The 22,319-nt window shown below is 38.5% G+C and overlaps 1 protein-coding gene and 1 pseudogene across 1 annotated transcript; both read left to right on the top strand.

The window, feature by feature from the left end:
• Positions 1-6,836: 6,836 nt before the first annotated feature.
• On the top strand, positions 6,837-9,149 carry LOC148114022 (olfactory receptor 5G9-like; annotated as a pseudogene).
• Positions 9,150-14,997: 5,848 nt separating this feature from the next.
• LOC117668899 (olfactory receptor 5BS1-like) lies at positions 14,998-16,419 on the top strand. Its single transcript, XM_034422953.2, has one exon. The coding sequence runs from the start codon at positions 14,998-15,000 to the stop codon at positions 15,928-15,930; it is 933 nt and encodes a 310-aa protein (XP_034278844.2). The 3' UTR covers positions 15,931-16,419.
• Positions 16,420-22,319: the final 5,900 nt, after the last annotated feature.

The raw sequence follows: 22,319 nt of genomic DNA, 5'->3' as shown, positions 1-22,319 counted from the left end.
CATTTATGTATTTATCTCCCTCTGTGTATGTATAGTCAAACACATTCTCTCTGTGTCTTTGTGACTCTCTGTCTCTGTATTTGTGTTTCTTTCTGTGTGTGTCTCTGTTTCTGTCTCTGTCTTTCTGCCTCTGTCTTCCCCCACCTCCCCTCTCTCTCTTTGTATTTAAACTGATCAATGATCAATGCAATGTATTTGGATGCTGTGTAAACTGTATGACTTCCCATCCCCCATAAACCATGGTGATGATGATGGTGATTTCCAGAATTATAACTGTTACTAGAATTAAAATAAGTCTCACCAATCCCTATGGGCTTTTTTGTTTTGAGAAATAGACTTTTAAGAAGAGATTGGGCAACCATTTTTCTGAAATTTGTATGGAATGTTCATGTGTCTCACTGATTTCATAAAACTAAGTCTGAAAGAATAAGACTTCCTTTTTAGCTAGAGTAGCTGCTACAATTGTCACTGTACTCTGTATTCTACAAGCTTAAGACATCAAGATTCATTGCCAATTAAGTGGCTGAGCATGATGGAATCACTACGCCTTTCTATGTATGAAAGTAAGCAATCAGCTATAAAACTGCTGCAGAAGCCTCATATTGGATAGGCTTACCAGCCTTTAATTGCACATCTTTAAGACCACGCTGAAAAAGTAATTTGATTAACCTGACCACATTCTACTGAGCATAGATGCCTCTAAGGAACAGTCAGGAGTGAATAAAATGTTTCCATCCTTCTATCTGCATCTGAGTGTTATTTTTCTTCCCTAGTTGATATTACATTATCAGCAATGGCTTGGGAAGCCATTGAATGAGTGCAACATTTTTATCTGTAGCTATGTAATGTGGAGTGTGAACTAGACCAGGGCCAGTGGTGGGATTCAGCCAGTTCACACCACTTCGGGAGAACCAGTTGTTAACTTTCTGAGCAGTTTGGTAAACTGGTTGTTGGAAGAAATCATTAGGGCAGAGAACCGGTTGTTAAATTACTTGAATCCCACCAGTGGCCAGGGCCTTCTTTTCTCCTACATTCAGATATTTGTGATGTTCTGTGCCTTCCCATAAGAGAGATTGCTGCAGATTCTGAGCTTCTTATCTGTATTTCAACCTTTGTGGCCTCCAAGAAATGCACAGTTTGAAAATTCTTGTGATTCATAGAATTTTTGTGATTTATTGCTATTTATTTTATTATACTTTATTTGATTTTAACATGTCAAATTTACCATTATTGCTCCACCTCATTTTATTTTATTTTTCTGTAAATGATAGGTAAATTAGGGTAATTTTTGTTTCCTCTTTGGCACATGGATTTTATACTTAAAGTGCCTTGGGCCAATATTGGTCACTGATGAATGAGGAGTATATAATAGATACTGTGGCTCTCTAAACTTTGAGTATATTATTAAACACCATTATCTAGTAGATAATGGAAACTGGAACCATCCTTTATTACATTCATTTATGTTACAGGTACAAGAGAATTCCTATTGAAGTATTCACAGGCATCTATCAATAACCTCTCAATCTGCTTCATTTGGATATCATTTTGGAACAGACAACTTGCAAATTCAGATTTGATGCATATTGGTTATAAAGGCCACAAGTTTATATATATAAATGTTTACCCACCAGTGTGACGTCTGTATTCACAAGCATTTAAACCATAACTCCCATTGTCTTCCTCATTTAGAAACATTAGAAAAATTTGGTCAGTTAGTTAGGCCATCAACTATTCAAACTGCATAGTAGTTTGACTTCTATGTATTCAAGAGTGGGGAGTGGGGGAGAATGTTTTGCAGAGTCAATCAGATTGTTATGGGGTGAATAGTAATTGAATAAAATAGTAAATGAATTACAAGAAAATCTGTTTCTACTATGTGAATCCCTATAATAGTTTGCATGTAGCAAAACTGACTCATGGGATAGGTAGTTGGAGGTCTCACATTCTTCCCCAGGATTTCTGGGCTCTTGTAACATGATCCTGCCTTTTTCACTCCAATTAGCACTTCATCATTACTGTTATCACTACTTATTTTCATCTCACCTAGAATCCTCAAAAAACATTTTAAAAAGAAAAATAAACAACTTTCTGTAGTGTAACTATGCAGCTATAAGATTCAGGGTCCCCCCCCCACTCCCAAGATGGAAGATTGCAAAGCTAGACCTTCTAATGGAGCCTCAATCAGGAAATGAATTTTCATTTTAACCATGCAATAGCAGTAGTATTTAGACTTATATACTTATTCACAGGGCTTTAAATCCCTCTCTAATCAGCTTACAGAGTTATCATGTTGCCCCCAACAATCTGGGTTTTCATTTTACTGAGCTCAGAAGGATAGAAGGCTGATCTTGAGCCAGTGAGGATTGAATATCCTGGCAGTCAGCAAAATTAGCCTGCAATACTGCATTCTAACCACTGTGCCACCACAGCTCTTCATGCTCTTTTCTTATGTGGAATAGCTCATGAGAGCTATTAGGAAATCTGTGAGACTGAAAACTACACATCAGTTATATTTGGAAGCATAATACAATATTCCATATTGCATAATTCCATAATATTATGGAAGCATAATACAAAAATCCAAGCTGATTCTTAATTCTCTAATTACTACAAAGGCCTGTATGCTTATCCCAAGGGAAACAATTCATTACGGTAAATGCCAAAGTCATGTGAATGTGCCAAACAAACATTTATAACTTTTTAGCAGCCAATAACAGATATAGCATTTCTTAGGCTAAAGAAATCAACAAAGAGCATCACTGAGTCTAGAAGCAAGGAGTGAATTAGTAAGTTTCTTAAGTAAAGAAGCAAACTTTTAAAATGTTATACCACCTCCCAATTCTTCATTATTACTCATAATAAAACACTGTGGGCTAATTATGAATAATTTACTAGTAAGAGATGTTTTAAATTAAATAATGTAATACTATATTTTGTATTCTTGGGGAGTAGAGTTATAAAGATCCTTAAAAAATGTAAGTCCTTAAATTTTAAGCTAAACTAAATTTCCTTCCTTCCTACCTTCCTTCCTTCCTTCCTTTCCTGATAGAGTGTATTGCTGCTTTTTCAAACAAGAATTTGGCACTCTGAAGAATCCATGTCCCTCTATGTTATTTCTATATTTCTTTCTTTCTTTCTTCTTCTTCTTCTTCTTCTTCTTCTTCTTCTTCTTCTTCTTCTTCTTCTTCTTCTTCTTCTTCTTCTTCTTCTTCTTCTTCTTCTTCTCCTCCTCCTCCTCCTCCTCCTCCTCCTCCTCCTCCTCCTCCTCCTCCTCCTCCTCCTCCTTCTTCTTCTTCTTCTTCTTCTTCTTCTTCTTCTTCTTCTTCTTCTATAGTATTATTTATTGGATCACCCTGTTCCAGGAACATAGGCATCTCAAGACACCAAGGTTTCTATAATCTGAAACAAATGCTAATTTTCCTTCTTTTTGGGGGGAAGACAGTTGAAATTAAGTTGAGAGATGAAGTCCAGTTGAGAGATGAAGTCCAAACAAATGAAATAAAGCCCTCTGCTTTATTTCATGAAATAAAGTATAGAGTACTACAAGAATGATCTCCGCCTGTTCTAGCAGAAGTTTTCGAACTACCCTTGGAATGAGGGGAATCGGCAGAAAGGCGTACAGCAGGCCTTGAGGCCAAGGGGAGCGCAGGGCGTCCACAGCTTCCACCTGTTGACACTGGAAATGGGAGAAGAAGTGAGGAAGCTTGGTATTCTGCTGGAAGGCGAACAGGTCTACTTGTGGCATGCTGAAGTGATCTGCCAACATCTGGAAGAGGAGGGGATGGAGACTCCACTCCGAATGATTTATCCTTTGGCGGCTCAGCCAGTCCGCCATCACGTTCGCATCTCCCGATATATGGTCCGCCTTCAGCGAAGCCAGGTGGTGCTCTGCCCAAAGCCTCAGTTGTTTGGCTTCCTGCATCAGAGACTTGGACCTGGTGCCACCCTGACGATTCATGTGGGCCTTGGCTGAGGTGTTGTCGGTGAGCAGTAGCACATGGGTGCAGCCACCAGCTGATGAAAGGCCCGAAGTGCCAGGGAAATCGCACAAAGTTCCAGCCAATTGATACTGTGAGCAGCATCCGCGGTGGACCATTTGCCCTGAGCAACTTGTGCCCCACAATGAGCTCCCCAACCATACTTGCTGGCATCAGTGGTCACTATCACCCATTGAGGCTCCAGGAACAGGCAGCCTTTGGAAATCGCAGGGGATCGCCACCAGCGAAGAGACGCGAGCACTTCCCTCGGAACTGCAATTCTGGCTGAAGAGGATCCCCTGCCTGCCTTCTGCAAAGGCAAGAGAAACCATTGAAGGTCTCTAAAGTGTAACCTGGCCCAGGGAACAATAGAGATGGCTGAGACCATCTTGCCCAAAAACTTCGAGAGGAGTAAGGGTGAAGCCCTTCTATCTTCTATGACCTTGGCCATCATCAATCTCAACCCGGTTTGTCGATCCAGGGAGAGAAAAACCTTACCCTCAACTGAATCAATTATGGTTCCTAAATGAAGAATTCTAGTCGAGGGGTTCAGATGGCCTTTCTCTATGTTAATAGAAAAGCCGTGTGAGGCCAGTGTCTGAATGGTGAGTTGGAGATCCGAAATGGCCTGCTGAGGGGAACTAGACATAATGAGGATGTCATCCAGGAAACACTGGAGACGAATGGCCCGAAGCCTGAGGTATGCGGCTAAAGCTGCCAAAATTTTGGTGAAGCTATGGGGAGGGAGGAAAGGCCGAAAGGTAAAGCCCTGTACTGGTAGTGAACCCCAGCATAACAAAAACGAAGGAACTGTCTATGATAAACTTGAATGGGGATATGGAGATAAGCCTCTGTAAGATCTATTGAGCAGAGGAGATTGCCCTTCCGTACGCCATCCAGAATTGATCATAAGGATTGCATTTTGAACTTTCGGTAGACTACAAATTGGTTCAAACGTTTAAGGTCCAGGATAGGTCTCCACCCACCCGATGACTTTGGGACTAAGACAGACTAAGACTGAGACAGCGGACAGTGACTAAAGGACAAAGGGGGTGGTGGAAACGAATTCAATGGCCAGCCCCGATTGAATGGAGGCCCGGACCCAGCAATCCGAAGTAGTACACTCCCAAACTTTGGCAAAGAGTCCCAATCTTCCGCCAATGGGAGGCTCCCCGGTACTACTAGTGATGGCGATGGATGGAATGACCCCCTCCCCCTCGAAAGGGCCATCTAGACCCATTAGGCCTCCCTCTGGGTGGTCTTTCCTGAAACCTCCGCTGTCTGGGAACAAAATTATTGGTGTTACGGGAAGATTCCAAACCCCCATCAGGTGGTCTGAACTGGGGCCGAGGTACATAAGGAGCAAAACGAGGCTCCCCTCTGCGGAAAACAGTAGATAATATTTTCCTCTTATCTTTGGTTTCCACAAGGAAAGTGTCTAGTGGTTCCCCAAACAATTTTGTGCCCAAAAAGGGGACTGATGCCAAACACCATTTATGTCTAGCGTCAGCCTGCCAGTGGTGAAGCCACACTAAAGGGCGGACCGCAATGGAGGAAGCCAAGGATTTAGCTGCAAACCAGGCCGCATTCAAAGTAGCATCTGCAGAGAACTGCATGGCAGCTATAATCTTGTTCAAATCCTGCTTCAATCTTGAGTCGTCAGAGGAGATTTTATCCTGTAGCTGGCGAAGCCACAGGAGAGTCAAGCGATTGAAGAATGAAGCTGTGGAGGCCGCTTTGATGGCCCAGGCTGCTCCGAGATGAGCCCGCTGAAGAACCTGCTCCGACCTGCGCTCTTCTGGCCGAAGACCCTCTTCTGGGTCACCAGGAACCGAGGTAGAGGTCAGCAAGGCCGCCACTGGAGCATCAACAGAGGGCACCTGGAGCAAGTTAGTCAGCTCAGAAGAGGAGGTAAAATTCTTCCTACCATCAATGAAGGAGCTGGGACTGAGTCAGGCAACGCCCATTGCCGCTTGATGACATCCATGAAGAGAGGAGGAGTCGGAATGGCGGTGACTGGTTTGGAGGGTTTGGCAAGCAAAGGGTTCAAGGAACCTGGTGCCGGGGAAGGTTCAGGTTGAGGAGTAGCAGTCCCAAGCTGAGCAGTATTTACTGCCTTGAACAGCAGCGACTTGAAGAAAGCCTGGGAAAACAATCCTGTGAATGCAGGTTGATCAGGAGGTAAACCTTCATCCTCCGACAATTCAGGCTCTCCAATTCGTCCAGGAGAGACGGCTTACTGACACAGGAAACGGCCGGAGAATCCGAGCCTGCCAGCAAAATGGCATCCTGCATATCGACCCTGTCAGGCGAGGTCGAGGGATCGGAGTGAACCAAGTGGGCGGCCTCCTGTCTGGATGTAGACAACAAATGGGCTGACAGGGATTGTTGTACTGCCACCGAAATCATTTGCTGAATGTCCTCAAGTCGCAAATAGGTTTGGACATTGTGCCGGGCCGGTTCAGCCTCTGTAGAGGCTTGAACCAGAGCAGAAGAAGAAGGAAGTGGACGTGCCACTGTAACGGTGGGAGCGCTAGACTCCACTGTGTTGACAGAGTCACAGGAAAGCCAGATCCCCATAAGTTAGATGATATATCTGAAAGGGGGTAGTCTTGCAGTGACAATTGATCTAGGGTCAAAGGAGGATCACACCTCCGTGCCCCTGAAGCAAGCATGGCGGCTGTAGCCTGAGGCTCACCAGCCTTATCACTGGTCTGTCGCCAAATTAAGTCTCTGCCCTTATCTCCACAGGATGCCTTCCCAGAATGTGAATCCACCTGAAGAGTCTGCTTGGAGACTTTGTTCTCCAGAGACTACAAGGTATCATTCCGCTGGGAAGACCTTGACTGCTGACGGATGGTTGCCTTGCGGCCATGTTTTGATTTTGCAATAACTTTGAGCTTGATGAAGCCAGAAACCCAAAGGGTTAATGTGGTAACTGCCGGGTAAGCCAATAAGGGCTGTATGGTGCTCGCAGATGTAAAAGGAGGCCCTAAGCAGTTGTAACCCAGAGGAACTGAACTCCTTCAAAGAGGGCCTGACAATGTTCAAGGTTGGGTGTAGCTATGGCTCAAGGCTTAGGAAGGCAAGGCTGTGGCACCCAAGGGCAAGCAGCGATTCTGAGGAAGGCTCCACACGCCGCCTTCGCCTTTACAAAATGGCGGTGGGAGCTGACGCAACTTCGCCCCATCACAAAATGGCGACTGGGACTGAGGAGAATGGGAGCGTGAAGCTCCACTACCACCAAGGGCGCATGCTCAAACGCCTTTACTCCAGCTGCTGATTAATGCCCGTAACAAAGCAGCCAAGTAACAATTGTTTTTTTTAAAAAAAAACAATTGAAGCCTCTGTGCAAGCTGACAAGCAACTAAAAGGTGGAAGCGTGAAGCTCCGCTTGCGATAGCATGGCTCAGCAGGCAGCTCGTTAATGAGGCAGGCTTTTTAAAGAAACCCGAAGCCTCTGTGATAGCCGACAAGCGGCAAGAGTCAGGAGCGCGAAAAGCTCCTCTATAGACCAATCGGCTCAGCGTGTAGCATCTGAAGCCAGAAAACTTCACTCCTCCATGAAAATCCGACAAGCAGTTAGTGACAGGGAGCATGAAAAGTGCCTCTGTCCACAGATCGGCTCAGCGATAAGATGGCCGCACATTAAGTTCAGGGAATGCTAGGCTGCACAGCCGCTCGATGTAGAAAGTGGCGGTGGATTCTTCAGGCCCTGCCAACGACTCTCCCCCCCCCATGGGAGTGGAGAGCTCCACCAATGATGTAATTACTGACCAGCCAGTGATGATCCTGAGGGGCAGAGAGTAGAACTCGAACTCAGGGCTGACAGATAGCCTCTGAGGTTTGAAACCAACAGTCCAGCAACTAGCGGTGTAGTCAATAGCAGATCCAAGGTCAAAATCCATAAAATCCAAATAAGAAAACACTATAACAGCTAATAACTGTCAGAGTCACTAAACCACACAACTGTCCAGTCTGACAACTGAGCAAAAAGCTGGAAGCCCCTAGCAACAGGGGCGGAATTTAGTTGAATTGACAGGCTCAGTCCCTCATTCTGACCAATGAGCACAACCCACGTCTGGTTGCTGTCTCCACCTTCAATGGAGAATAGGTTGTTGTGTTATAAGTGAGAGTGACTATTTTCAAAATTCCATTTTTTTGTCTGCTAATCAATCCCCACTCTTAATTGTGCACCATATTCTACCCTAAATTGACCCATTTTCTACAACATATGAAAATGGAAACAGAAAATCAAGTACGACAATCTCCTCCTTTGTCCTTTCTGGATTCTTGAACAATTTGCCAATCTCTTCTTCTTCTTTGTATTCCTCTTTATTTATGTCTTAACTTTGCTGGGAAATATAGTGATTATGATTGTTACAAGATAACTCTCTAGTCCCATGTACTTTTTGTCTCATCTGGCTTTTCTTGATATCTGTTTTTCTTCTGTCACTATGCCTAAACTGTTAGCAATTTTTACTGAAAGGAAGACTATTTCATATGTTGCTTGCTTTACCCAAATGTTCTTTATTCTTTTAACAGCAAGTAATGAAACATGCATTCTTGCAGCAATGGCCTATGACCAATACGCTGCCATTTGCAAACCCCTTCATTATGTACAAATTATGAACAAAGCATGTTGTAGATGTTTGGTGGGTGGTGCCTGGGCAGTTAGTTTCTTTTTTGCCATGACAAATATATTACCTGCTTTGAAGCTGGGTTTCTGCAGATCAAATCTTATAAGGCATTTCAGTTGTTAATTTCCCTCTCTACTTGCCTTATCTTGCATAGACACATTCTCCAATTTGACACTGTTCCTCATAACTGGTAGTACTGTTGCTATATCTTCGTTCACTGTAATTTTGTTTTCCTATATTTGTATCATCTCTGTTATCCTGAAGTTGAATTCGGCAGAGGCCAAAAGGAAAACTTTCTCTACTTGTGCTGCTCATCTTATTGCTGTGACTATATTATTGCACTCGATGCTTTAAGTACATGAGACCTAATTCAGCCTCTTCAATTATTGTGAATGAACTTTTTTCCATTCAGTATAGTATTTCCACACCCATGTTGAATCCCCTTATTTACAGCCTGAAAAACAGGGAAGTGATGGAAGCCATCCAAAAGCTAATGGACTACAAACCTTTGATTTTTTGTACTCTGTAGTATGGCTTACTGTAAAGTGGATTGAATAATATGTAAACAATGAGCTGAGCAATGAATGTATTGTTTAGAAAGGTATTCCAAAGCTTGTTGTTGGTTGCATATATATTAATAGATATGATGGAATCAGAATAAGTGGATTAGTAATTGATCACTTTTTTGTGATCATTTTAATAATGTCTTTTGAAGCCCAATATTTTATGACTATTGTCCAAATAAGTTTTACTGATGAGTCTCACTCAGATAATTGCTTTGTGTAGCAGAGATTCTCAGAATTTTCATGATTTCATGAAAACCTAAAATAATAAGTGAATGTGTATGACCATCCTTAAGACTTATGATATTGATCATGGTGATGATGACAACAATGAAGAGAATTGCTAAAGGAATGAAACTTTTTCATTCAAACCATTTGTATAAATATACAAACCATTTGTATAAATATTTTTGGATGAAGAATACACACACAGACACATATATACATACTCATATATATACACAAACAACACATAGTACATTAATTCTTCATGTGAAAATACACACACACACACACATAATGATGAAAAGTGAATATTTATGTTGATGAAATATTTATTTATCTAAATATTTGTTTTCATGTGTCATGATATATCATGGAATTAATCAATCTCACATTAAAATAAATAAACATTGCTTTGCCCATAAAACATGAGTTTCTTAACCTTTTGGGCCTTGAGCCCCTTTGAGAACCTAATCTAAATCTAAGGACCCCAGTTATGATCAACTACAGTTATCAAAATTGTTTTTAAAATTAAATTAAAATTAAAAACCTGTAAGAAACTAGCATATATAAAAATTGTTGCTATTTTTCACATTCATAAATCTCTGAAATATATTTATAGAGCACTAAGGGTCCATTAAGATCAGGCTAAGGTCCCATGATCTAATGAGTATTTACTCCTCTCTGTTTTATTCAGAATTTGAAGCCATCATATTAACTCCCAGTTAGCTGAGGATCATGGGATCTTCTCTCCTTTCTGCAAATATAAGTAAAATAATTGCTGCTAGATTTACTAGATAGACCAGGAAAAAAACACAACCAGATTAACTAATTTAATTGCAAAGCTATATTGACAAAATCTTTCAAGTCTGAAAATATAATGTTCTGCACCCCACTGATGGGATTAAAGTATTTTTACTACTGGTTCTATAGGCGTGGCTTGGTGGGTGTGGCTTGGTGGGCATTGCAGGGAAGATACTGTAAAATCTCCATTCTCTCCCCATTCCAGGGGAAGATTCCTGCAAAATCCCCATTTCCTCCCAATCAGCTGGGACTCGGAAGACAGAGACTAGATGGGGGCAGGGCCAATCAGAGGTGGTATTTACCAGTTCTTCGAACTAATCAAAATTTCTACTACCGGTTCTCCAGAACTGGTCAGAACCTGCTGAATATCACCTCTGCTCCACCCCCAAGAAACTAGAGAAAGCCCTTCAGAGTCTCTTATGCCACTCACTATCCCGCTGTAGGTTATTCTCTGGCTGCCCTCTTCATAGCTACTCTTTGCCCCATCTCTTTTCAACTTTAATAACCTTTTTTGATTGATTGATTAGCTCTTGGGCCATATTAAAGTGCAGAGTTCCAAAAATAAATTATTACTAAAATTTGATAAAAGCAATTTAAAATGAAATTGGAATAAAATACAGTAATTTGAGATATAATTAAGTATGATAAAATTATATTTTGGTGTCACCCCTGCAATCTACCCCAATCAGTCCCACATATGCATATCTCAACCAAACCATTTTGCTTAAGTACTGTACTGTGTTAATTTCATGTTCTGGCCACACATAAGGTAAGTTGTTTTGATATGGGGATCCCAATGGGTCCTTAATTCTTTGGGCAGGCATAACTCTTCAAGATCTGCATGGCTGTTCACCGCCCCGAGTCCTTCGGGAGAGGGGGCGGTATAAAAATCTAATAAATAAATAAATAAATAAATAAAATCTTTCCCACATATCATTACAGATGGAGAAAATTTCCTTCTGGGGAGTTATAGTTTGTTAAGTGCCAAACTTCACTTACCAATACCCTACTGATCTAAAATTCTTTCAAAAGGTTGGAAGACTGGGCTTTCTAACATTCAGGCTGGTTCTCAAGAGATGATCTTGCTTAACTAGGACTTGCTTTTTTCTTCCTCATCAGCATGGGCCACATCAAGAATGAGCTTCTTCCCACTTGCTTTCCCCAGAACTGTGCATAATTTGAACTCCCTTTCTACTTTCCTTTCATCTCATCTCTATTCAGATACTGAAGTAAAAATTTGATACTATTGCATTACATATCAACATTTCCTTCCGTTTATTTGTTTGCTTTAATGTATCCTATAAGTATGAATGCCACTTTCTGACCTTTTAGTAACAATATTTTTTATGTAATAAACAGTTTACATTTAGCCAGAATTCACTGCAAACCAGCATTAAGAAACTAACAGTACAATATAGATATAGATGACAGAGAGATACAAATACAGATGCAGATACATATAGATATAGAGATCGAGATGAGAGAGACAGATAGATATAGACACAAACAGATGTAGATGTATAGATGTAGATATAGATATAGTAGATATTTAGATAGAGATGATAGGAGATGATATAGATATAGATACATATATATGTGTGATCCATTTAAATCAATTATCTAATACAAGAACTACCAAAATTTAAATTGGTATGGAATTCTGTCCTTCAAAAGAAAGGTTCTTCCAATTTATTTAAAACTCTTGGGAGAAAATGGCCCTTCTCAAGCTATTTAGGTTGTAAGTATGGGGAAATCACTTCCAAAGAGCAAGAGGTGGATGATAAAAAAATCTAGTCAGGCTGTGAGAAAGAAGAAATAAGAGTGAATTGGGAGAGGCCAATGATATTCTGTATGAGAATTGGAGAACAAGCCCAGAGTCAGAAAATTCACACAATAGATTGCTACAACAGTTCATATGAGACTGTACAAGTATAAACTAATTGCTTAGCTAGCTTAACAACAATAAAAGGATATATATCCAGGAAGTAAAAACTAGTAGCTTTTGTAATCTTATCACTGTAATTGTCATATCACCGTAATTGACATGCATAACCTTACACTTCTAGAAACATTAACACCTGACAATTCTAAAAATGATTTTAAAAATAAAATAAAAAGAAAGAGAAGGAGAAAAACGAGGAACAATAAAGTAAACCTGTGTTTGATTTAAAAACAGTAGGTAGAATCAAGCATGTTGGCATATATAAAAGTCATGTTAAAATTTTAGTCATATTGGGGTTAAGGGGGGAGGTTGAGGAAGGGATTTGGAGAGAATCTTTTCCATGAGCCCCTGCTTATAGCCAAACTAACTTTTCCAAAAATAGCAATAATTATACAAAAAAAAATGTTTACAGTTCTTTTGGATAGCAAAGAGATTCCTGGACCACCCTGGGGCTCAATTGCAACAAATAACCCATCAGAATTTCTAGCACATTGCTTAAATAATAGAGGTGCAATAAGAGTCTTTTTGCTGACATCTTCTGGTTGGAATTCATTTTGAAAAGTATCTAATTTACTCTTCCATTTGTATGAGAACAAAACATCCTGCTATATTTTAATACCATATTTTAATATTTCTGGAGCATCCAATGGAATCTCTTTCACTGACAGTCTCCTTGAATATATTGTCATCCAGACTATATTCCATTGAGTTGTATTTATCTGAAAGGGGAAGTCTGTCAATCAATTTACAATTTTAGAATAGTAAGCCACTTAAAGTCCCTTGGTTGAATTGGACAGCTATATAAAAGGAATGAACAAATGAACCAATCAATGAATCAATCAAAACTCCTATGATTGCTAATAAAAGAAGGGGAGAGAAATCCTGGCTGTATTTGTTTGAGAGCCAAAATTGGAAGTGTTGTGAAGAAATAAAAACAAGAGTTGGCAAAGCCAGGTTTTCCCGTAATGCCCCCCCCCAAAAAACACACACAGACACACACACACGCGCACACACACACACACACACAAACCCAGGAGTTGTTATCTCAACAGTGTATGCTCTCTTAATGTGCACAGGAAAGTGAAAGGCCCTGGAGACTATTAGAAATTTATCAGCCTGGATTGGCTACATGTGACACAACTGGAAATAACAAGGAAAGGAAATAAATTCAAATGTTATTCTTGTACATACATTAATCCTATGATCTGTATGGCACCATTTGTTCCAAAGGAAACTGTTGATATTACTGACACCAAAGACATATCTGCATATCAAATAAGAAATCACAGATCTTCAGCAGTCAAGAAAAGATACAGCACTTTAAAATTACAAAATCTTTATAGATTATAGATTTGACTTCAGTATAGATTGCTTGCAAGGAGCTTCTAGAAGAACGACATGAATAGGTAAGTTTTCTAAGAAAAGGAAGCATGTTTCTTTCCTAAAAATGATGAAGAAAATCCAACACAGTGTTATATTAAAATAAAATTGATTGCTGTTTGGCTTTACTCTTCTGAAATTGGTCAAAGCAGAATCCCATCTAATTCATTCTGTGTAATTTTCAGCGAATTGTTCAGATAGCAAAGGATAAGACATTGTTAAATATTCCACAAAATTTCTATCAATACTTGAAGAGAATTTTTTTCACAATACAATGCCTTCTAAATAGGTTTCATTGAAAATTATCTTCATCTTTCATCAAATTGTGGGAGCTTTTCTGAAAGACACTTGTTGGGGAAATATTATAGGGAACATTGAAATAGGATTTTTTTTCCTTTTTGTGACTTCTGTAGTTCATTTTGCTACACATTGAAATTAGCTAAGTTTTTGTTAGTGTTTATCCTATCATAAATTCCTTGGGAATGAAGTACAGAATTTTATGCAAATAGAGTTAATGGTACAATATATTTTCATTCCTACTTATGGCTTGTATTTTGCATTAATGGTGGAGAGCGCCATTGTGCAAAAATGCACAAATAAATTCTGGTTGTTTTATTAAAATCACTGATATATTTCAGTTTCTCTATTCTTTCTTTCTTTCTTTCTTTCTTTCTTTCTTTCTTTCTTTCTCTTCCTCCCTCCCTCCCTCCCTCCCTCCCTCTCCCTCTCTCTCTCATGTTAACCCTCTATTATGTTTAATATACATATTATCATTACAAGGAACATTTCCTGACCATAACATTGTATTGCTGTGGTCTTTAGTGGTAAAAATAAATACATTTTAAAACTGCATCCCTGTAAAATATATATCCAAATATCTGTGTATGTTGTAATTTCATGTGGCATATTATTGTTTAAATTCTGAAATCAGTTTTGACAAACTTTTATTAATGTTTTCAGCTTTGAATTCCCATCTCCATTTGCCTTATCCTATACAGAAACCTTCCTAATTGGATCTTATTCCTAATAACTGGTAGTTTTGATGCAAGTTCTACATTAGCTATCCTGAAGTTGAACTCAACAGACACAAAGAGTAAAAATTTTCCTATGTGCAGTTTTCACCTTATAGTTATGAATTTGTGTTACTGCACTACCTGGTTTGTGTATATCAACCTCCTCAATCATTTTGTATCTCTATTTTTTACCTTCCAAATCCCAACTAATACACATTTTGAAAGTAATACAACTTTAGAAAAAAATACATGTGATACATGAGTGTTTTTTTCTCCATTTTGTGTGGGTTTGAAAATAGAAAATGTGTTTTTCTTAATATACTATAAGTTTCTGTCATAGTTTTTCCCCTGGTATTTGGCCCCCTCCTATGTAATTGTACAATGCATCGTATTATGTAACAAAATATTATTTTCTATTCTTGTTTTTAAGTTTCTACAGTATCTGAAGTGGAAATGAAAAATCAGAACACCAGCGTGACTTTTTTTGTCCTTTTGGGATTTTCGTACAATTATCCAGTCAATAGTTTCCTTTTCCTGGCATTTTTCCTGATGTATGCTTTGACTTTATTTGGAAATATGATGATTATAGTAGTAACAAGTTATCTCTCCAGCCCCATGTATTTTTTTCTAGCTCATCTGGCTTTTCTTGACATGTGTTTGTCTTCTGTTACTGTACCCAAACTGTTGGTGATTTTTTGGGCGAAAAAGATTATTTCATATTCTGATTGCTTTATTCAGATATTCATTGTCTTTCTTACAGGAGGCACTGAAGATTGTGTCCTTGCTGCAATGGCTTATGACAGATACGCAGCCATTTGCAAGCCCCTCCATTATATACAAATTATGAATAAATCATTTTGTAAATGGCTGGTGGGTGGTGCATGGGCAGTTGGTTTTTTATGTGCTTTTGTAAATATATTACCTATTTTGAAGCTAGATTTCTGTGGACCAAATTTTATCAAGGATTTCAGCTGTGAATTTCCATCTCTACTTGCATTGTCCTGCACAGAAACATCCTCCAATTGGATGGCATTTCTGATATCTGGTAGTTTTGTTGCAAGTTCTTCATTGATTATCATCCTAGTCTCCTATATCCATATCATCTCAACTATCCTCAAGTTGAATTCAGCAGAAGCAAAAAGGAAAACTTTCTCTACCTGTAGTTCTCACCTTATTGTTGTAGTTTTGTATTATGGCACTGCCTGCTTTAGAAACATGAGGCCCAGCTCAGCCTCCTCAATTATTGTGGATGAATTCTTCTCTATTCAATATAAGATTTCAACACCTATGCTGAACCCCCTTATCTACAGCCTGAAAAATAGAGAAGTGAAGGAAATAATAAAAAAATTAATGGGCTACAAACCCTTGATTCCTTCTTCTGTGTAAATTGGTTCAATGTTGGATAAATTAACCATTCCATGGGAATTTAATTGAGAAGTAAATGTATGTTCTTTTGGAAATCTAGTTAAAACACGTTGTTTGGAATATGTGTAATATATTGGTTGAATTCAAAACAAATGAATTTAATTTGTAAAGTTTGATATGCTTACATTTAGTGACAAATATTAAGTCAGAAAATATGTATTGGAAGATGGATTTTCCCTAAAAAACACATCCCTATATCTACTTATGAAGCATATTCAGATGTTTATTGTATACAACAGGAATTCTCAAAGTCTGTGGTTGTGTGACATCCTAAAGTAACAAATGAATTTGTGTGAATATGATATTGATGATGATGATGATGATGATGATGATGATGATGATGATGATGATGATGATAACTGGTAGGAGAACAAAACTTTAACTTTTGTCTGAAGACTTTTGTATGAGAAATTTGTATACAACCTAATAAATAGTGAATATCTATTTTAATGAATCTGTTATTCATTTACCAGCACTCATATTCTGTTTTTCATCTCTTCTTCATTCCATCAATCTGACACCTCAGTTATGATAGTCTTCATCTTTAATCACTGACATTTTTTCTTTCTCTATTGTACTCTAGAAACTCCTCAATTAGTGAAGATGATGGAATATACTGCTAAAGCATACAGTAACTCCAAGAGAGGCCCATTGGCCTTTGATTATAGAACAAAGGTTATTCTTCTTTTTTACTATGGCAGGCTTCACCTACTCTACCTTACTACATTCAAATGTTTTCAAGGGGCATGCAGATGGGAAGCTGGATTTTCCAACCTTTTGTGTGGTTTCAGAAGCTGTCTGCTCTTCCCGTGTAATAATACCTATTGAACAATGGCTGGTAAAAATATGGATATTATTTTTATCAGCAAATATCCAACATGCTAAACTTGATGTTGCATTTTCTTCCTGACTATGAGGACTTGCCTCTATTTGAGCAGATCCTGTGTCTTATCTCTTGATCCATAGGAGATCACATGCAGAGGGGGCTTCTACATGATTTGGGACTAAATTAGCTCAGGGATTGTCTTTTACCTGTCTGATCAGATTCAGCAGATTGAGAATGCTGCAATTCCCATCAGCCAAAGAGTGCCAACTAGCAGGAACTAGAAAAGGTCTTTATTTGCTGCAGCCCCTGCCTTATATAATATTCTTCCTTTAGAATGGTTTCAACCCTGTTTACTTTTCAGAAACCTTTAAAAACTTGTCTTTGTACCTGAGCCTGGGCCTCAGAATGTGCGAAGTGGCCTGTTACTTGGATCCACTATTAGTTGATTCACCATGGCTACTGTTTATACTTATTTATTTTCTGTATGTTTTTATTGTTTTAAAGACTTTTAAGTTATTTTTAACTATTTTAGAAGTTTAGAATTGTAAGCCCTCCAGAATCACTTTGTTAACGTAGGTGGCTATAGAAAATGAATGAATGAATGAATGAATGAATGAATGAATGAATGAATGAATGAATGTATATGCACATGCACATACATATACATATACATATAAACATACACATACACAAAGATGTTTTATCATCAATGTATATATCCTGTATTTGGGATGTACAAATCAAACCCTCTTTGCAGTTTATCTGGATAACTGTGTTCTCTTTTGGATTTTTTCCATTTTTAATTAATTTGCAAGCTGCCATTTTACTATTATCTATGCAACTCTATAATATTCTTTTTTGCACTGAAAGTTTCAATTTTAATACTGAAAATGCTTTACAGAGTTAGTTTTGTATTATGTTCATGGTATACTGTACTTTAAAGCAACTTTCCCAAATAATCTTCAAAGTGTTGCAGAATCTAGTATATGTTAAAAACTGGTGACCCCTAGGTCATCATTTCAGAGATTTCTTTATCTAAACAGAAAAACTAAATGACCAAGGGAGAAAACAAACCAGTGGGAACAACTTATAACTTCTTTTTCACTTGACCACATCGGTCTGCCCTACAGGGGCTGATGGGGGGGGGGGTCTGAAAGGCTAGGGTTGGATCAATTTATGTCTGGGGTTCCCAATCTCCAGGCCAAGGTGGCATGAAGTACTGAAGCTACAGATTTGCTGAATTTCAGTCCCACAGGACTCATGGGCCCTGGATTTTGAATATATTTTGCAAGTTTATACATTTGAGCTAACTGGTTCAAAAATTGTTGCCCTATATTTCACCCAGTTGAATATTACAGATATAAGAGATTTAGTAGTATCTGGATATAAATTGAGACAGGAACAATATGTTTGTAGATTGCTGTACTTAACTGCACTCCATTTCAACAGTTACATTACTCCATAGGAGTTTATGTTGTTCATAAAATAATTCCTTTAATAAAGGAACTCCTTAGCTTTCCTAAAATTATAAATCACACTCTAAAATTAAGTTAATTGAATCTACTTAAGTTAATCAGTGATTTGCCTTCTTCTTAATCATTTTCTAATAATCTTACTGCCTTTAGGTAAGTATAGGTAATCTTTGACTTACAACCATTCATTTAATGACCATTCAAAGTTACAATGTCATTGAAAAAAAAAAGACTTATGATCAGTTCTCTCATTTGTGACCATTGCAGCATCTCCATAATCGTGTGATCAAACCAGATGCTTTTCAGCCTGCATATATTTATAACAACAGTTATAGTGCCCCAAGGCCCTGGAATTATCATTTGCAATCTTCCTAGGGAGCTTCTGACAATTAAAGTCAGAGAAGCCAGATTCACTTAATGAACACATGATTTACAGCAAAAAAGGTCATAAAGGATCGGTCCTCTTGCCCCTTCTATTCAGCATTTATGTGAAGCCGCTGGGTGAGATCATCCGTGGTTTTGGGGTGAAGTACCATCAGTACGCTGATGACACCCAGCTGTACATCTCCACCCCAGACCACCCCAATGATGCCCTCGAGGTGATGTCCCGGTGCCTGGAGGCCGTACGGATCTGGATGGGGAGGAACAAACTCAGACTCAACCCATCCAAGACCGAGTGGCTGTGGTTTCCGTCGTCCCGATATAGTCAGTTGGCGCCATCTCTGACTATTGGGGGTGAGTCGTTGGCCCCCACAGATGGGGTTCGCAATTTGGGCATCCTCCTGGACTCACGGCTGTCTTTTGAAGAGCATATGACGGCCGTAGCCAGGAGGACTTTTTATCAGGTTCGCCTGATTCGCCAGTTGCATCCCTTTCTGGATCGGGGCTTGTTACGCACAGTCACTCACGCCCTTGTCACCTCACGCCTGGATTATTGTAATGCTCTCTACATGGGGCTCCCCTTGAGAAGCACCCGAAGGCTCCAACTGGTCCAGAATGCGGCCGCGCGGGTGGTGATGGGAGCAATGTGGCGCTCTCATGTAACCCCCTTCCTGCGCGAGCTGCACTGGCTCCCAGTGGTCTTCCGGGTGCGCTTCAAGGTTTTGGTTACTATCTTTAGAGTGCTCCATGGCTCAGGACCAGGGTACTTACGAGACCGCCTCCTGCCACCAATAGCCTCTCACCGACCAGTTTGCTCCCATAGAGAGGGACTCCTCAGGGTGCCATCGGCCAAACAATGTTGACTGACGGCCCCCAGGGGGAGAGCCTTTTCTGTGGGGGCACCTACCATCTGGAACGGGCTTCCCCCGGAGTTACGAAACATCCAAGATTTACACATATTCCGCCGTGCCCTGAAAACATTTCTATTCCAACAAGCTGGTCTGGCCTAACTCTCCCTTTTTAATTGGCTTTTAAACTGGCTTTTAAATTGGGTTTTAAACCTCTTTAGATAAATTTGGATGTTTTTAATCTTTGAGCCTAAATTACTTAATCTGTTTCTTAATAGTTTTTAACTTCTATATGTATTTGTATTTATTATGGCTGTTCACCGCCCTGAGTCCTTCGGGAGTAGGGCGGTATACAAATATGAAAAATAAATAAATAAATAAATAAATAAATAAAATGGGGCAGGTTTCACTTAATATTTTCCTTACTTGGAAGCAGAAATTTTGGGTTCAATTGTGAACCTAAGTCAAGGACTAACTTGTCGATTCCAAATTTTCCATTTGCTGTTAGAAAGCAAGATGGTATCTCTAATAAGACTTGACAAAGTTCCTTATTTGTTAATTTTAAGCTCTGGAGTCTGATCCTTTAGAGATTTTGTTCCCCTGGGTTTGCATATTATATGTTGATGAAATGACTTTATTTGTATACACTATTTATGGTGGATTTTACACAGGAAAATATATTGATAACTTACATAGAATTTGGCTATTATTTCAAAATATATCTACATACTGCTTCTCTTATACTTCCATTTTCATATACCTTGTTTGCCTATGCTTTTCTACTTATACTTCTGATTGCCCTCTTGAAGAATAAGCTAGTTTCAGATACATGGAGTTCATCAAGGCAAGTAGAATCATGCAGCTGAATTATTGCATGGAATAATTTCATTTTAATGCAAATTGTAAAGTTGTTTGAATTGATTCCAGTGATTCCCCCCCTTTTTTTTAAATATCAAGAAATGTACACAATATTTTTATATGGATGTTATTTTATGAAGTCTTTCTTTTTTACTGAAATAAAGCAATACATGTCTTTTTGTTTTTATTTAAATGACAAAACTAGTAGTATTCCTAATTATTTTAGTTTATATGCTTTTGGGTGTACACAAACATACAAACATGCTTGGAGAAGATGAAATATCATGCAAAAATAAAAATTTAGACGTAGCAATATCCAAGTCAGATTTTTCCCATATTGAAAGAAAAAAAAATGGTAGTGGAAGAAGGGCTTAAATAGAAACCTATAATGTACATTTATGTGTCCTTCTGCAAGGCCAAGTAAATTAAAAACTAAAATCCTAATCAATGTTCACTGAAATCAATAGAACAAGAAGGGAAATACAGATACAGAAGAGATTACAGAATTGCAGTACATACAACTAAGAGATATTGATTGATAAATGATGGTGATAGATGGGAGGGAGGGAGGGAGGGAAGGAGGGAAAGGGAAAAAAAGATGATAGATAGAGGGGGGGAGGGAGAGAGAGGCAGACAGACTGACAGACAAAAACCAGGATGCTTGCATTAAGATTCTCTTCTCCATTACCATCTTCTTTCACATTTACTCATGTAAAGTGAAAGCATAATATCCAGAATTCTTTTAATATTCATATATCTGTCAAAATAACTCTGCTGTTTCCTGATTATGGGCTTTCTGCCTCTTTCTTTCTTTTTTTTCCTTCCTTCCTTCTTTCCTTCTTTCCTTTGTTCTTTCTTTCTTTCTTTCTTTCTTTCTTTCTTTCTTTCTTTCTTTCTTTCTTTCTTTCTTTCTTTCTTTCTTTTGCAGGAGGAAAGTTCTATTGATCAGGTTCATTTTTTCATTTTTGGGCTGCTGAAAAGGGTTATCATATTTCTAAACTGATCCCTAGAACTGTAATCACACTGGTCACATTAGTCATGATGAGTATTTTTTCACTGAAATCAGCAAAATTACATTTTTTTCTCCTTTTTTTTTTAGTAAAATTTATATTTAATTTAAAGTAAAAAGGTAGCTTTGCCAAACTGTTTGTAACCTTTTTTCTTTCAGGAAGAAAGTATATATGTTTGATTGTTGCTCTATATAAAATAATGTAAAATAAATATCTATTGTAGATAAGAAGAAAGGAGGAGTCACTTTTTGAAAGATAGTGATTTTTCTTATTCATACATGAGTGTTCTAATAGGACACTCATAATAGCTCATAACTATATGAGTTATTCTGCCTGTAATTTAAAATGGTAATCTAAACTGATATTCAGCATCAAATTTTTGTTTTATTTTTTATTTAAAAAACACTAAAAATGACCACCAAATCTCAAAGAGTATCCATCATTTTCTATTTGCATAGCTTTAATCTGATTTGATGTCTGCTATGAACCCATAGAATAAAATATAGTAATATTTTACATTTGCTTCTTGATATTTTTTTAATTTAAATGTTTTAAATCAGTTATGTAAGCAAAGATGTATATGTTATATGAATAGGTTAAGAACTGGAGTGCCTAAATGTAAAACCAATATGCTCCAGTGAATGCTCTTAGCGGATAGCAGCATGCTATGTGAATGTGGAGAGACACAGAGCCTGACCCATCTGCTAGTATGTCAACTATTATCAGAAACATATACTGATAATGATTTATTTTTGGTCAACAACAAAGCCAAGAAGATGGTTTCATTCTGATAATTTAAAGTTTAATCTAGAAATGGAAGGAGGAGGAGGAGGAGGAGAGGGAGGAGGAGGAGGAGGAGGAGGAGGAGGAGGAGGAGGAGGAAGAAGAAGAAACAAAGATCTAATGCCACATATGTCACAGCAGACTAAAGCACTGTTAAGTAACACCAGCTGCC

This window comes from Pantherophis guttatus, chromosome 4 (assembly GCF_059756535.1).
Source record: "Pantherophis guttatus breed Tessera chromosome 4, ASM5975653v1, whole genome shotgun sequence".
Classification (NCBI taxonomy): domain Eukaryota; kingdom Metazoa; phylum Chordata; class Lepidosauria; order Squamata; family Colubridae; genus Pantherophis; species Pantherophis guttatus.
This window is presented reverse-complemented; position numbering and strand designations above follow the sequence as displayed.

Coding starts and splice junctions, on each gene's coding strand:
- LOC117668899 (XM_034422953.2), top strand. CDS start 14,998: ATGAAAAATCAGAACACCAGCGTGACTTTTTTTGTCCTTTTGGGATTT.